The following is a 15281-nucleotide window of genomic DNA, read 5'->3' as shown; positions in this document are numbered from 1 at the left end:
TGAGGAATGGACCGCCAAGAGATTAAGTTTTTCATACATCTTCCATTAGGGCAAAGGTACAAAAGGTAGTGATTTAAATCAATAGGCTACCTCTGCCAGTCCTAAATTAGTCTCACTGAATGGGCGAGACTTAGCTGAGTCAATGGCCTGTTGGTTCCCTTTGATTCAATGGGTTTATTTTCGTGGAGACCAATGTTGGCTTTTGTGTGAAGGAGGCTAGTATTTTTGCATATGCTTAAAGAGACTTGGCACATGTGATTCTAACAGCTGGAGCTGGTGCACAAACACCCAAGGCAGGTGACATTTAGAAGTGAATGCACCTCTCAAAGTCCTTCTTTGCAGGATATTAGCATCAGGATTGGTCTTGATGTGAAGCCGGGTGAGGCGGCTGATTCCGAGAGAGAGAGGGACGGTGTGGCTGTTTCCCACCTACTGGGATGTGATTGCCCCTTTGTGGGTCTCCTAAAGTAGGCCTGCTGCATGAGACGCTTTTGAACACAGGACCGAAACGGGAGCCGTAATCGCCACTGAAAAGCAAGGGGAACAAAGTTCCTAAAGCCGTTCTCCCGAGTCCCAGCTTTTGGTGTGAAAAAGCCAATTCTCACATATGGCAAAAGAAACACGCATTTAGTTAGTCAGCGAACTGGTTCGACAAATAGAGATCAAACCAAAGCAGTGCCTTCAAGTGGATTGGGCTGATTTTTAAAAGGTATTTTTCATAGAAGAATGTACAAATACTATTAAAAAGGGGTGGGGGTGGGGAAAAGAAGCTGTGTGGTCCTTGTCCCCAGTGCAAACGCAAGGTGACACACCTTCATTAGGCCACTAGAATCTTACCTATGCAGGCCACCTTTTGAATTTGCATGAATCGAGTAGACACAGTCTAGAGGGGCGGGGTAGAAATCTAATAAATAAATAAATAAATAAATAAATAAAATCTTCAGCCGGCTAGACGATGGGGATGCTGCAGAAGAAGTGCAAACATTCCAAATTCTTAAATCCCTGGCCCAAGTGAACATCAGGTTCCTCGTTTAAAAAAAGTTAAAAACAAATGGAGGAAGAATCCATATTTTGACATGACACGTGCTTGGGGTGGGGAAAGGTTTTTAGTAGCCAGCATCTCTGTGTCTAACAAGAGCGAGTCATTCTAATTTGCATCGCCAGAGGGGATAACCTAGAATCTACCCTCTCTGACCAAATCTTCAGCCTCTGTTTGGGAATATGCTTTAAACAAGGAACCTGGCCCGCACATTTGGCCATGGGTTTTGGAACTCCGGTTTCAACTGTACCATCCCTGGCTCGGATGAAGACTTGTGTGGAGTCAAAAGCTGGCCTCTGTGCATGAGGTGTTAGTGGTCTAATACAGGTATCCCATTCACCACCCTTGTTTTCAGGTAAAAATGCAATGCGATGCAGGCAGACTTCAGAAAGAGAACATAAATATCTCCTCTATCCAGAGAATGCCTCTTTTTAATAGCGAGTGGTCCTTCTTAAGACGATCCTGGCTAAAGCTGATTAACTATGTCTGTTTCTTATTATTATTCTGAACCAACTAATACTCATCTGATTCCTTTAAACTGGTTCAAGAAATGTTCATTTCTTATATAACAATGCTTCCTCACCCTTTTACCAAGTTTGTAATGGCATGCTTCTATTTTCACAGCGTGAAACATTTACAATGTACAAAAGACAATGACTATGTGGGTGATATATCCATTTAATCATTTCTAGCAGGAGGGCTGGTGATAACATTGTAATAATGATCTGTTTTGTTTTGTTTTTTAAGTAGGTAGCTTGTATATATAAACGTATAACCATCCTGCTAAGATATATAGCTTGCTTAACAATTATCATTAGTCACTGTAATTTTTTTTCTCAAAAGAGCTGAGAAACTGTGGGAATGTTCTCCTGGAGGCAGCGAAAAACCCGTAGAGTTTTCAAAATTGCAGAAGGAAAAGACAGAGGAGAGGAGTACTCAAAGCATAAAATGGTTCTTATGAACGCACAAATACAGACTCCTTTTAGGACTTTCTTAGGAAGTCCCCTGGTTCATGGTGACAGAGGTATTTTGAAAATGTATTTAATGATCATGCCCATGATTCCATGTAGGTAGGAACAAAAGAGTATTATTTTATTACTAAATAAAACTAACAAATAAGCAGTGAGCATCAGCGCTTTTAAGACAGCTATGCTTCTATCACCCTTAAGGGTGAACTTAGGGGTCTTGCGTAAATAGAGGCAGAACTGGTTCCAATAGCTGTCATCTGGTGGTGCTAGAGTCAGCTCTCACGTGACCCCACAACACTGCCCCATTGCCTTAATAGCTTCTCCCACCTAAAAATCAACAGCCCAGGGAAAGGCAGAGAAGAAATCAAAGCCAAAGCAGTTCCAGATAAGGTTAGGTCTCCCAAGAAGACAACTTGGCATGCACATGGCAGTTAAACCTTCTCCTGCATTTGATTTAACTTTAAGTTCCTTCCCTCCCATAAATGAACACATTTGCAAAAGTTCATAAATCCTTTCGAAAGAAACAGAAATGGGTATTTTCTCCCATCTATGGCCAGAAGGAACTGGCTGGATAGGTTCAATTCCCACCCACTCTCCCACCCCCGGGTATTCCAAAGAGCCATCCTGGGTGGCCTTGGGCCAGCTGCACAGTCCCAAGGGTGCCCCTAGAGGAAGGGAAGGGTAACACACTTCTGAGTTTACTCTCTACCTGGAAAACCCTGGACAGGGTCACCATGAGTCAATGCTGACTTGACAGTATGCTGCTATTATTATTATTATTATTATTATTATTATTATTATTATTATTATTATTATTATTATTATTATTATTATTATTATTATTATTATTATTATTATTATTATTATTATCATCGTCATCGTCATCGTCATCATCGTTATTATTATTATTATTATCATGATCATGATCATTATCATTATCATTATTATTATTATGGCAGAAAGGGGAAGGAAGGGCACACAAATATACACTGTTTAAAATGAGCTGATGAATTGAGACCATTGAATCCATCAGCTCATTTTAAACAATGTATATTTGTGTGCCCTTCCTTCCCCTTTCTGCCATAATAATAATAATAATAATGATTGCATACTGTCACAGAAGGCTCCAACAGCCACAGCATCGCTCAGAATTAGAGGCAACATGGATTGTCAACCCAGCAATCTCTGGAGGGAGACAGGTCCCCTGCCTGCTTTCTCCCTGTGCTGGTTTTCGTTTCCTCACTGCCCGCTTCATTCCAAGTCATTCCACACAGGTGAAGGAGACAGTTGCAAGACAGAAAGGGAAAGAGGAAAAAAATAGCTAAGTGGATGCTTGTAATATAAAATGACATGAACTTGAACAGAACCTTCTGCTGCCTCCTCGGAGCAGCTGAGCCCCCCTGACAGCATATGTCTCTGGCTTGTCTGAGGAAGGTAAAAAAAAGAAACATTTCAGCTGGGAAGGGAAATAAAAATATCGTTTCTGTAACAGCAATAATTTCAGACAGAGAGTTTGTACACAAAACGGTGGAACATGATGTTAAATTAAAACAAAATATAAAAATAAACACTGGTTCTACGGCGCTGCTCAGGTTTGAAATCGCTGCGTAGCTACAGGTTGGGGTGGGACTCCTTTGAAAGTAACAGGGAACATTGTTACAAAAAAGGCTTCCTATCCCTAATCCTGCTCTCTTTCAAGGGAGCTGTAAGCGGAGGCCATAACTTTTCATCATATTTTCTTTCAAACAAACCAAGCAGTACATGCATTCTTCGGGGGGGGGGGGGGACAATATGGAACGATCCTTTCTTGGCATCTGTCAGCTACACCAATGGATGCATCAAGGGTTTTTCATTCCTCTCTACCTATTTTTACATGGAGAAGTCATAAATTTGGGCACGTGCGTGGTCTGGAAGGAGGTAACTAGAGAGCATGCCCAGAGATGTCAAGAAATAAAACCAGCCTATTCCCAGGGACAGCCCGCTGGAAGGAGACAAGATCCAAGATCATGCGGAGAAACAACAAACAGCCTTCTTGTTAAAGGGGGTTCAGAAACCATTATCTAGTGCTGGGAGGGGGCAGAGAGCTTTGGGCTCAAATTTAGCAATGGTTGGGTGTTGCCCCCATCAGCCCTACCCAGCACAGTCAGGGATAAAGGATGATGGGAGTTGTCACCCAACAACATACAGCAGGCCAAAGATTCATATTCCTTCTCTCACCGTTTAGTAATCTACAGGTGGCCCATCCCATAACCGGCCACATACAAGTGTAACGCCTATGGGTGTCACCTTCACAAGCAACCCAGTCTGCTTATGAATGTCACCTCTCATGGGGGGAAAATACTTGTTCCTCTCCAGGCAGACACCTCAGATGTGTTCCTTTCTGCTGCTTACTCATTCCAAGCATTTTCACAAGGCTCGTCCATCATATTCCAGGGAGGTTTACAACAGAAGTAAAATAATCAAAAGAGAAATTTGAAAAACATAATCATAAACTTTATGAGATATAATTCCCCCTCCCAAGCCAGTTCATCAACTTTCAGACAAGCAAATATAAGAACAACGTTTGGGCATTATTCTACAAACCCCCCCACACACACACACAGCTATGTCGGCTGTTTAATTCTCTCCTTGCTCCGACATTCACAAGCTGACATTACTAATTTAATATCACGGCTTATTGCTGTGGGATCCTCGGGGTTGTGGATTAATTCCAGGCTGCATTTTTCATTTCGCCAGCAATTTAGAACACCTCGTTTGGTTTCTTCTGGGGTTCTTTTCCCTCCCACCCAGGGCGCCCTTCTTCTACGTGGGACTCTGGCATTCAATTTAACAAGTGGCAGCAGGCACGGACCGAGCCGAAATCCTATCATTACACCTCCCCGCCTTGACAAACAGAACCAATTGTTTTCCTTACAGGTGGTGGCGGCAGCTGCAAGTTGCTTGCAACCCCAAAAAGGAATGCACACAAACCAATACTTACAGCTTGTCAGAATAATGATAAAGCCCCCTTCCGTAATTTGAAAAACATCTCTTGGTAAAGGAGAGCATATTGCTTTCTTTGCACGGGGACTAGGGTGCAAAGCTGGCAATTCCACAGCAGGTGTTTGTGTGTCTCACAAAGGCTGGCTCTGTGTCACTCGGAATGTGTGGAGTCAACCTATTTTCCTCATCTCCTTTAATTAATCTTTGCAACGAACAAGGCACCGCTCGACGCTTTCAGGCCCCGCTCGTTCAGCTTCCACCATATGTTCTTGGGATCCTCAGAAAGCTTAGGAAGGGTTCTGTGGATTTCGCCAATGAGGGTGAGAGAATCCTAGGAGAGAAAGACAAGGTGGGATGTTTCCCGCACTGGTAGCTGCTCCTCAACAATTACTGTCAATGACACGGGAATGATAATAGCATGGCTGCCCAGATAGCTCAGTGGTCTAGGCATCTGGCTGCGGAACCAGAGGTTTTTGTTACATTTGCAAGTCACCTTCGTGGATTTTTACAGTAGAAAGATGAAGCAAAGAAGCACGGGGCTTTTGTGATTTTTTGAACTGCACCCACCAGAATTCACCAGGATTTCCTTCAGGCAGGATGCTGGGAGCTACAGCCAAGAAATCAAAAGCCCTCAGAGGTGTCTCCGGTCACTCACAGTCTCAGGATACCTCCAGAAGGAGGGAAGGGTAAATGTCTCTGGCTGTGGAGCCAGAGGTTGGGAGCTCGATTCCCCACTGCACCTTCTGGGAGAACAGCCAACCTGTGTAGCCTTGGGCAAGCTGCATCATCCCAGGGCACCCCCAGAAGAAGGGTATGGTAAACCACTTCTGAGTTCCCTATACCTAGAAAACCCTGAAAAAGTTTCCATCAGTTGGAATCGACAGCACATGGCTATTATTGTTAATAACAACATGGTAATAGTCAACGATAGTCAAGGGCCAGCAGGGTACTGTTGCTTTTCATTTCTGCACCCTCTCCCCTGGCTCTGACCAAGACTGTTCTTTTCCTGCCTTGACTTTTCTCAAATATTATGGAGAGCGAAAATCACCCTGGCTGATTTCCCAAGAGAATCTGTCACATAGAAGTGTAAAGTTCATTGAAGCATGAACTTCATTAAGGCCCCGTCAAACCCTCCGTCGTGGCAATCTTGGTTACAGTCACACTAACGTTCTCAATAAAGAATCACAAATACGTCAAGACTCCACATTCTGTATTAAGTAATATCTATATATGTGAAAAAAAGAGGGAACATATACATGCATTTGTATTATATTAACCATCTTAATATAATACAAATGCAGAAGCTGATACTTCCAGTAGTCTAATAAAGGCATCCCCTCCCTCCTCCTGCATTTGTGTTCTGTATCTCAGTTGCTAGTCTCCTTCACAAAACCAACAGTGGGAAACAGAAGCAATCAATACACAACCTAAAGCAAACTTTAGATGGTCTTTCGGTTCAAATTTTTCAACAGGTCATCTATTGGCATCAAAGGAAGATGATACATGTGTCAAGATTGTGCTAAATCTGAACATCAGGGTTATATGCACATCCAGATTTCTCACACACAAATGTTAAGGGGCCATCTGATCTGACACATGACAGTCACACATTTTATTTTACAGTTTTCCATTCTTTTTTTAAATAAAGTTATATAGTCTCTACTCTTTAAGTTTACTTGTGGGTTGACTACAAGTAAGTCAGAGGCCTCGTAACACTTTCCTATCTGGTAGGTTTGCCACCAAAACTTCCCTTTAGGCTTTTAAAATGAAATAATCCCAGTGTCTTTGTTGAGATCATGACGGACATAACGGAGTAAGGTAAGAAAATCTTTTGAATATTCATTATGAGCTGGTTCAAGCTTGAAATTCTTCACATTCCCATGCCTTTACAAGCATCTGTTTCAATGACCTTTGGCAGCATTTTCCAATATTATTGCAAAGCTAATCTGAAAGTTTCTCAAAATAAATCAGTTCTTTTAAAACATATAACGTGGGCCTTCTACAACCAAACAGTATACCTCTGAGTTTTGTAAAATATATGTATGTATTAAAGATTAGAGCCATTCTTTCTGAGAGGTGATTTAAATCACCATTGAAACCATGAATTTAATCAAGTTGATTTAAATTTACAGTTAGAAGAGGTGAGATTAATTTACAAATGGTTGACTGCTGAAGCATGCATGGAAGATGCATTGCTTTTAACATCCAATTTGACTGTGCCTTCAGTGGAACATATTTCCAAGCAAACGTACTGAAGCATCAGTGAAATGATTTGAGGATGCTACATTGAAGGAACAGCCATTTCATAAAACCATTTCTCCTCAAATTACTGGGCCAATATCATTAATTTTTAGTCAAATCACTATTTCTGCTCAGTCTTACAACTAACAAGCAGATTAGATGTAGGCGCAGTGGTCCCCAACCGTGGGCCTGCAGATGTTCTTGGACTTCCACTCCCAGAAATCCTGGCCAGCAGAAGTGGTGGCAAAGGCTTCTGGGAGTTGTAGTCCAAGAAGATCTGGAGGCCCAATGCTGTAGGGCACTCTGGCTGACCAAACCGTTGCATATCAGTCCCTTTTGCTGTTATCTGTAAAGCTGCTAAAATGACTGTTCAAATCACAGCTTACTTTGGCATACAGATGTTCTTCCAGCTTCTCCTGAAGCAAAACCTCCTCCACCAAGGTCTTGCTTCGTCTGAGAAAAGCAGATTTGGCCAACTCTGCTTTCTTCTCCGTGCATGGGAAACACTGTGAAGGGTGATGCATTTCGGTTTCTGCTATCTAAGAGGCAAAATCACAGTCAAGGCGTTCATATAAAATAATGGCTATATGCAACTTCTCAGCGTAATGGCACAGACTTCTAAGGGAGAGTAAGCTACAGGATAAACGATTTCCTTAGAGCAAAAACAATTTAAAAGGCCAAGTTATTTTCAAACTAATTTAAGTAGGGGGAAGAGTTGGGTGTCATTTGGTGATTTCCCCACACCAGAAATCAATCAGGGCTTTGCGTTCCAGTAAGTCTAAAACCTAACAGTTTTCCAGGCCTAGCCCTAGAAAAACCTTATGCTATTTTGTAATACACAGTACATGTTATAGAACCACTGAGTCTTTTTTCTTCTCTTATGATAAAATACTAACACAGCTTTCCTATGATAAAAAAGGAAAGTATACAAAATAGGATCTGTGCCACTCTCAGCTAAATCCGGACGTCTCTGCTGGTAAAGATACTCAATATTTGAAATTTCCTCTTCTCCTCCATACACGTGTGTGTGTGTGTGTGTGTGTGTGTGTGTGAGTGAGTGAGAGAGAGTGAGTGAGAGAGAGAGAGAGAGAGAGAGCGAGAGAGAGAGAGAGCGAGAGAGAGAGAGAGAGAGAGAGAGAGAGAGAGAGAGAGAGAGGCTTTGCTTCCCTTCAGTACCTGATTCACAGCCTCCTTGATATTTTTCAGACGGAGCCTGTTCAGTAGCTGATCAGGCACAATGCAGTTCAAATCACACGTCAGATTTCCCTCTGAAGCACATCCATGCCTCTGATCATTCCGCTTGTTCCTCTTTGGTGGTGCTAAGCTTGGTGGACGACAGAGCTGGTTAATCTTGATGGCACAAAAAGATTGCCGAGCACCCCGTTCTTCTTCAGATACCTCAGAAATTCCTGCCAAGGTGACACGAGCAAGACAAAAATGTCGACCGCTGTTTGAACGGCAGGAGAAGGCCTGTCAGCTTCCCATCGGTGAAACCTGTTCACAGAAATCAGTATTCCCAAAGCAAGGGAGCTTGAAGTGCATACTAGGGTAGAGGGCAAAATGCAAGCATCTCCTCGGGGGGGGGGGGGGAGGAGAAAACATGAGATGTGTCTCATGCATGATAGGTATTTTGGTAGAAAGGTAAAACAATCAATATTAGAACAGGGCTTGAGATAATTGAGAGAAAAAAGAAATGGGGTAAATACCAGTGACACAGAAATTACTTTTTAATGCAGACATTAATTCAAACACTTCTGGGTAATTGCTTAATCTAACTCTTGCTAATTAGAAACTCCGTTAGAGATAAATATAACACAGGAAGGTTTCCAGGCTCTGCTTTGTCTTTCCCTAACCTGGCAAAATGAAAGATGAGAAGCAGGGCCACCTTCTCGGTTGCACCTGTACAACAAGCATGGTGAATCTTTTGCCACCCTCCAGATGCTGTGGGCCAACCACCATTGGCCATGCTTGCTGGCTTCAGCAACAGTGGAATCCATCAACATCTGGAGCACAGATGGTGCTTTTTAAAGAGAAACTGGGCTGGTTGGCTGGCAGCCATACTGGGCAAAAAAAAAAGAATGCCACACTGCAGAGTTTCGACAGATCTTGCAAATTGTCCCAGCTTGATCTAAGGAGTTTTATAAGCAGGGTTTCAGTTTGCTTGGTTTGGGAAACCACATGAGGGCCTCCAAGTAGTATGCTGTTGCGGAGGATGCTTCTGAGACAAATGTTTTGAGTCATGCTTCATAGGATCACAGTAAAGCTGGGTTAATAATTTTGGGGGGTTTTGTGTGTGTGTGTGTGTTTTTTGGCAGCCTTACCTGAAATGCAGTGCTTCAAATGAACAAATCACTACATTTTCCAAAGCTTACTGAGTGGGCCTTAATTGTCCTGCAGCTAATCTTCAATTATGCATAAAAGTGATTAAGCAGTTATCCCCACTACTTCTAAGTAGATAAAATCAATTTGTAAGAGGCTCCCAGGGCTGCAGGCTTCAACGTTTATTGAATTCAAGAGACACATTTTTGGACTTGAAAACCTAAAAGCAACTGGAGGTATTTCTCGGGCGTGATTGTTCCGGCTTCAGAGACGCAGCTTGGAGATACCGCCGGTGTGGTCAAGGACATATGGGTTGACCCAAATAAAGCACTTAAAACAGGGCATTTGCCAGGGGCTTAGGAAAGCCAGCCTCGAAACCTAAATGAGCAACGCTACAAACTGGTTGGTGGGGCCCAAAGCATTGCTTTAGAGAGATTTACAGTTAAAGAACTTCTGATTTACATCCAGAAATATACAGAAACCAGAAAAGATGGGGTTTCCGTGTCAATCATCTGTTCTGCCCAGTTAATCATCCTGCTGCCACACATCACTTGGTTGGCTCCTGTCCTTGTTTCCCAGCCATCCCCTCCTGCTTTCTGATGACCCCCAGACTTCAAACGTGGCTTGTACTGCTTCAGGGCCCTTTTGTGCATGTGTAATGGACAGTGATGTTGCTGTGGATCTATGGACGTGTCTGTCTACAAAACGGAACCACTGAGAGGAGAGCATCTCTTGTACTGGGCCAGGTTATTCCTTTCTCCAGCCCAGTCTTATACGGTGGGTCCAACTGCTGAATGGTCAAGGCTGATATGATGTCTCTATCCAGTATAATCTTTAGAAATAATGGACTGTGGAGACTGTGATGCTCCCTCGTTAAAAGCAGGAGTGAGGCAATGTGACTGACACTGATTAAGATTACACAACCTCTGTGTTTTATGTGTTTGTATCAACCATATTGATGTCAGCATAGTACTTGTACCGGTGTTTTTGCAGGAGCCGAAGATTTCTCTGGAGTGCAGTCAGGGTGATGGCCCCACAGTGTTCAGTGGCTTCACAGCGAGCAAGAAAAACAAGAAAGAGATTAGGAACAGGGACAGAGCAGTGAGTAAGGATGAAAAAAATGAAAGTGCTTTATTGCCTTACAAATTATATCTGAAATCAACTCACCTTTATTTGGCTCCCTGGCAGTTCTGGCTACCTCCGTGCCAGCTCTCTTGTTTTGCAGAAGGCTGATCCATTTCCCAGGTATATACTCTCCGACTGCTAGAGGGTTCAAAAATTCAGGATCTTGTCCTACTGGGGGGGGGGGGAGAAAGGCCCGGTATGAATATAACACTGAGATATGTAAATGTCACTAAAACTGAAAATCAAGGAATAAGTCAGCCTTCAAAATTTGTATCTTCCCTCTGTGGTGGTATGTGACCCAGAAACAATAGATATCAATGAAGGACACTCCCAACGCCAACAGGAACGAGGCTCATCAGAGCTGCTGGACAGCTCAGAGGCTTAAGCATCTGGCTGCAAAGTCAGAGGCTGGAGGTTCGATTCCTCTACTGTGCCTCCTTAACAGGGGCAGAACTCCATGATCCAGAGGGGTCCTTCCCATACTGCAGTTCTAAGATGATTACAGAAGTCCAGACATGATCTTTGAGTAACTCACCCTAACCCCGAAAGGCTACCTAAAGTTAGGAGTAAATCTCAGTCAACAAAATGGTAACTACTTTCGGTCAAACATAAATCAACCGATCATTACTAGGTTACAGTATTTCCTTGAGAGTAAGTTTCATGGAACTCCTTAAGGCTAAATTCTGAATAACTACACTCAAGACTACGTGAGGTTTATCAGTTGGGGCTTAACCTGGACAGCAACCACCTCTTGCCCCATCTCAAATCCACACACACCCCGCGATACCGGGGTACAGCCACTATCAACCTGAGTCAAACAGCTTGGCTATACAATATAAGCTACAAGCAGGCTTATATCAGAAAAATGTGTAGAGCCTTCTTGACTCTCCTGCTGAAGTGGTTTTTAAAGGAGGGGTGTGAGGGGACGCCACAGGCGTAGAAGGATTTGTCATTTCCCTCTTATGTTAGCTGCTTCCCACTATGATTTTCTTCTGTATAATAGCAAATAAAGCTCAAGAGCCTTGTTTGCCCACTGTCACTGTAGCAAAGGAGGCTTGGGGATTAATTATTTGCACTGAACTAGAATGTGCTGTTCTCCAAGCCCTACGGGGAAAACAATCTTTCTGTCTCTGCTGACTGCAGCAGGTCGTGGGCAGAAGACTTCAAGAGAACCAGAGTCCTGGCCGGACACACTGAAGCCACTCCCGGGCCCACTGAGGCAGTTTTTGAAAGCATAATATAGCTCCAGGACAAGATTAAACCTACCCACGTGCTTGGTTTATTTAGGAAATGCTAGTTTAAAAAGGCTTTGGGATCAGCAGTTGAATTTGGCGCATATCGAGAAAGCCATGCCACCTCGCGGAAAACTCGGGGGGCAGCAAAAGGACCCTTTGGAAGGCTTCAAACATAGCATCAGAGAATGACACCCCCAGCTACATCAATTCTTTCTACCATCAACGTGCCAGCTAACTTCACTGCATGCCATACTTGATCAGTTCTGGCATGGTAACCCTGTATTTTGAGGGCTCTGCTGTTTTGTTCAGGGGATGACAGATCCCTTTCTTCTCTGTCACTCTCTTTGTGGCTTTGCTGATGGGACTGCTTCTCTCAGTCACTGTAAGATTGCAAGGAGATTTAGCCAAAATGTACAGGTAAGCAAGCACACCTTCATCATTTTGACTGGATGACTGCCACGTGCTCTCAGACTGATCCGACGCTGAAGGCAATTCCAACTTCTCTCCAGAAGAATAAGATTCAAATGAGTCGTTCTCGTAGCTCCTTGAGGGTTCTCCTTCGTTTCCTTCGCTGAAGGAGGCAAAGTTATCGTCTGAATCCTCTGGAACGGAGCTGCTGCAGCCGTAGCTCACCTCCATCTGCTCTGCAGCAAAAGTCTTAGGCGCTGTCGGCCCATCTGGTCACCCCAGGGCCCAACTAAAAATAACAACGGCAAAATTAATTATGGATGTTGTAGTACAGAGTCCATGGGAAACTGTCATCCTTGCAGACTGTCAGCGCGAGAGCCGGGCAATCTGTGACAAGGACTTTGTGAATGATCTGTCTGAAAAACAGCAATTCCAGTCGTTCCCAGATTTATAAACAAAACCCAAGAGGCCGTGACTTCTCATCTGCAATCTTGTGCTCGATGATCTCCGTTCCATGGGGGCACCCATGTTATTCTATGCTTCCAAAAGCAGGAGTGCTTAAAAAAACTAGATCTGTAATCCTAGAACCAGCTTCCTCTAGAGGAAACATGGCTAAGCTCAGTGGGACTTACTTCTGAATACCCTTGTACCACGTTGCACCGGCTCTTCCTGGATGAACACAGCAAGACACACTTCTGACTAATCATGTAACCGCAGTGCAGCCGGTTTGAAGATTTCACGGATTAGAGACAACTTCTTGCTCACTCTGTGAAGAAGAAACAACATGCCTGTTATTATAGGAATGTGTGATTCACTGTTCAAATACTGCTGAAAGCTTACAAGAATTAAAAGTAACATTCAAACGCCTAAGTCCTCTCTCTGAGTTTGATTCAGCCTGTATAAAGCAAGGGAAACTGAAAATGTTTGTGGCCAATCCTATGCACACGTACGGAGCAGGACCCACAGGAACCAGTTTCCTTCCTTACAAGCGAACATGGGGAGGTGTCACAAAAGGGAAAGTCCTGGGTTCCAATTCTGCTCCGGCTCAAACGGACCAGGGAGGGAGCCTTAGGCTTAGAGGTGCCAGCACCCAAAGCCAGCCAAGTTCTTTTAGTTTGCATTTCATTTCAGTGTTACTTTGTATTTTAATAGAAGATGCCAAGTAAAAATGAAATAAAATGCATTTTATTTTTATTATTTTGCAAAATCTATGACTAAGCGTTTGTTTCCCGGCTGCAACATCCACGTTTATTTAAGGGTCCTCTCCTTTAAGAGAGGTTTAAAAAAAACAAAAGGGAAAAAAACCCACAACCCAACAGATAACCTATTTAAGCAGGCTATTCTTAACGTATAGGGACCACCTGGGGCCAAATGAGTGATTATTAGCTGTTTCCAGGCATTTTCTGGGTAGGCTCAAAAGGCTTCCCATAAGTTCGCACAACAGCCCTGCAAAGTGGACCAGTATCAACAGCAGCAGCAACAACAATAACATCTGCAGCAATGCCGGCGAGATGACACCAATACCCTATAAAGAGGAAACACCCGCGCGCCTTAAACGGGAGGAAGGGCGTAGAAGTTTTTCCCAGCTCAAAGAAACCCAGCCTCGTCCTGCCCCGTGGGGTGCCTATCCCCCACCCAGCCTTTTCTTTCCCCTCCAGCAGCTTCTTTCCAAACGCGGCTCCGGTTCCGAACGAACCCGAGGTCGTGTAGGCCGCTCTCGTTGCCATGGCTACCGCGGAACCAGCGGTGGCGGAGGGGGGGCGAGTGTCACGTTCTTCGCCTTCCCCCCTGAGCGCGTCCCTCCTGCACTTGCGTTCCGCCCTGCGTTCTTCGGTTCCGCCAGTAGGGGAACCCCCCCCCCCCCACACACACACACACCAGTACCTATATATCAGCGTTATTGATACTTTAAGTGCCAGCTAATGAAACAGGGGTAGACTATCTCTACTTTGGGTTTAGCTGCAGTCTTCATGATAGCTAGGGAGGAAATATATTTTCCCAAAAACCATATAGTGTTGCCAGTTATCCCTATCGCAATACAAAGGATTTGAGAGAGCTTTGTCCCAAATAGGCAATTAAGAGCCATTAGCCTTATAAGAGCCTCATTCCCCGCACAAACACAAAAGGGCTAGAACTCATTTATTGATCAACTTATTCTCAAAGGCTTTCACGGCGGAGATCTGATGGTTGTTGCAGGGAGAGATCACCCTAATCACCCAATCTCCTGAAAAGGACAAAAGCTGATCCCACAGCTATAAATACTCAACTATCCAAACAAAGTGCACCAGGGCACAGACAGAGTTCTGACTCCTGTCCTCTGAAGATGCCGGCCACAGAGACTGGCAAAACATTAGGATGAACAACCTTCAGAACACGGCCAAAGAGCCCGAAAAACCCACAACAACTATTGATCAGCTCATTTGGTGGAATATTCAAGTTCTCCTTGTTGCACAGTCTAGTTACAGGGAGGGTCATGATGAATGTACCACTCTGTCATCAGTTGAAACAAAGGCATTTTATTTATTTATTTATTTATTTATTTATTTATTTATTTATTTATTTATTTATTTATTTATTTATTTCCCGCCTATCTGGTCTTGCGACCACTCTAGGCGGCTTACAAACACATTTTATCCCCCCCCCCGGCCCTCCATGCCTGCATTCTGTCCCCCATCTCACAAAAATGCCTTCGGAGAATGTTTCCCTAGCTGGCACAGGACCTATAGAGCCACTGAGCATCATGCGCCACTCTTTAGCTATGCTCAGAAGGCTTCCTGTGGTGCTTCGGCATGATTCATGCCAGCTGCCAGGCATTGCTTTAGCTCAGCTACCTGCTGCTCTGTCGCTACCGCTCAGCCTCCACGTCTTCTTTTGGGGAACATGCAGCAGACCAGCAACAGAAAAGCACATAATTACTTGTCAGAAATGTTAATTAATGAGCTTATGATGTGGTGACAGCACACG

The 15281-nt window shown here is 43.8% G+C and overlaps 1 protein-coding gene across 4 annotated transcripts; it reads right to left on the bottom strand.

The window, feature by feature from the left end:
* Positions 1–3464: 3464 nt before the first annotated feature.
* On the bottom strand, positions 3465–14088 carry C11H8orf48 (chromosome 11 C8orf48 homolog). Of its 4 annotated transcripts, none has more exons than XM_078380646.1 (7): positions 14014–14088; positions 12950–13083; positions 12341–12606; positions 10717–10845; positions 8407–8639; positions 7617–7769; positions 3465–5320 (listed from the first exon to the last, which is right to left on the bottom strand). In XM_078380646.1, the coding sequence occupies exons 3-7, from the start codon at positions 12546–12548 to the stop codon at positions 5183–5185; spliced, it is 861 nt and encodes a 286-aa protein (XP_078236772.1). In that variant the 5' UTR covers positions 12549–12606; positions 12950–13083; positions 14014–14088; the 3' UTR covers positions 3465–5182. The 4 variants fall into 4 exon arrangements, with proteins under 4 accessions (XP_078236772.1, XP_078236774.1, XP_078236771.1 ...); XM_078380648.1 differs by having other exon boundaries at positions 10717–10842; XM_078380645.1 differs by having other exon boundaries at positions 13842–14022.
* Between the last annotated feature and the right edge of the window lie 1193 nt (positions 14089–15281).

Source organism: Pogona vitticeps, chromosome 11 (assembly GCF_051106095.1).
Source record: "Pogona vitticeps strain Pit_001003342236 chromosome 11, PviZW2.1, whole genome shotgun sequence".
Classification (NCBI taxonomy): domain Eukaryota; kingdom Metazoa; phylum Chordata; class Lepidosauria; order Squamata; family Agamidae; genus Pogona; species Pogona vitticeps.
The sequence above is the reverse complement of the archived record's forward strand: the minus strand, read 5'-3'. Positions and strand labels throughout refer to the sequence as shown.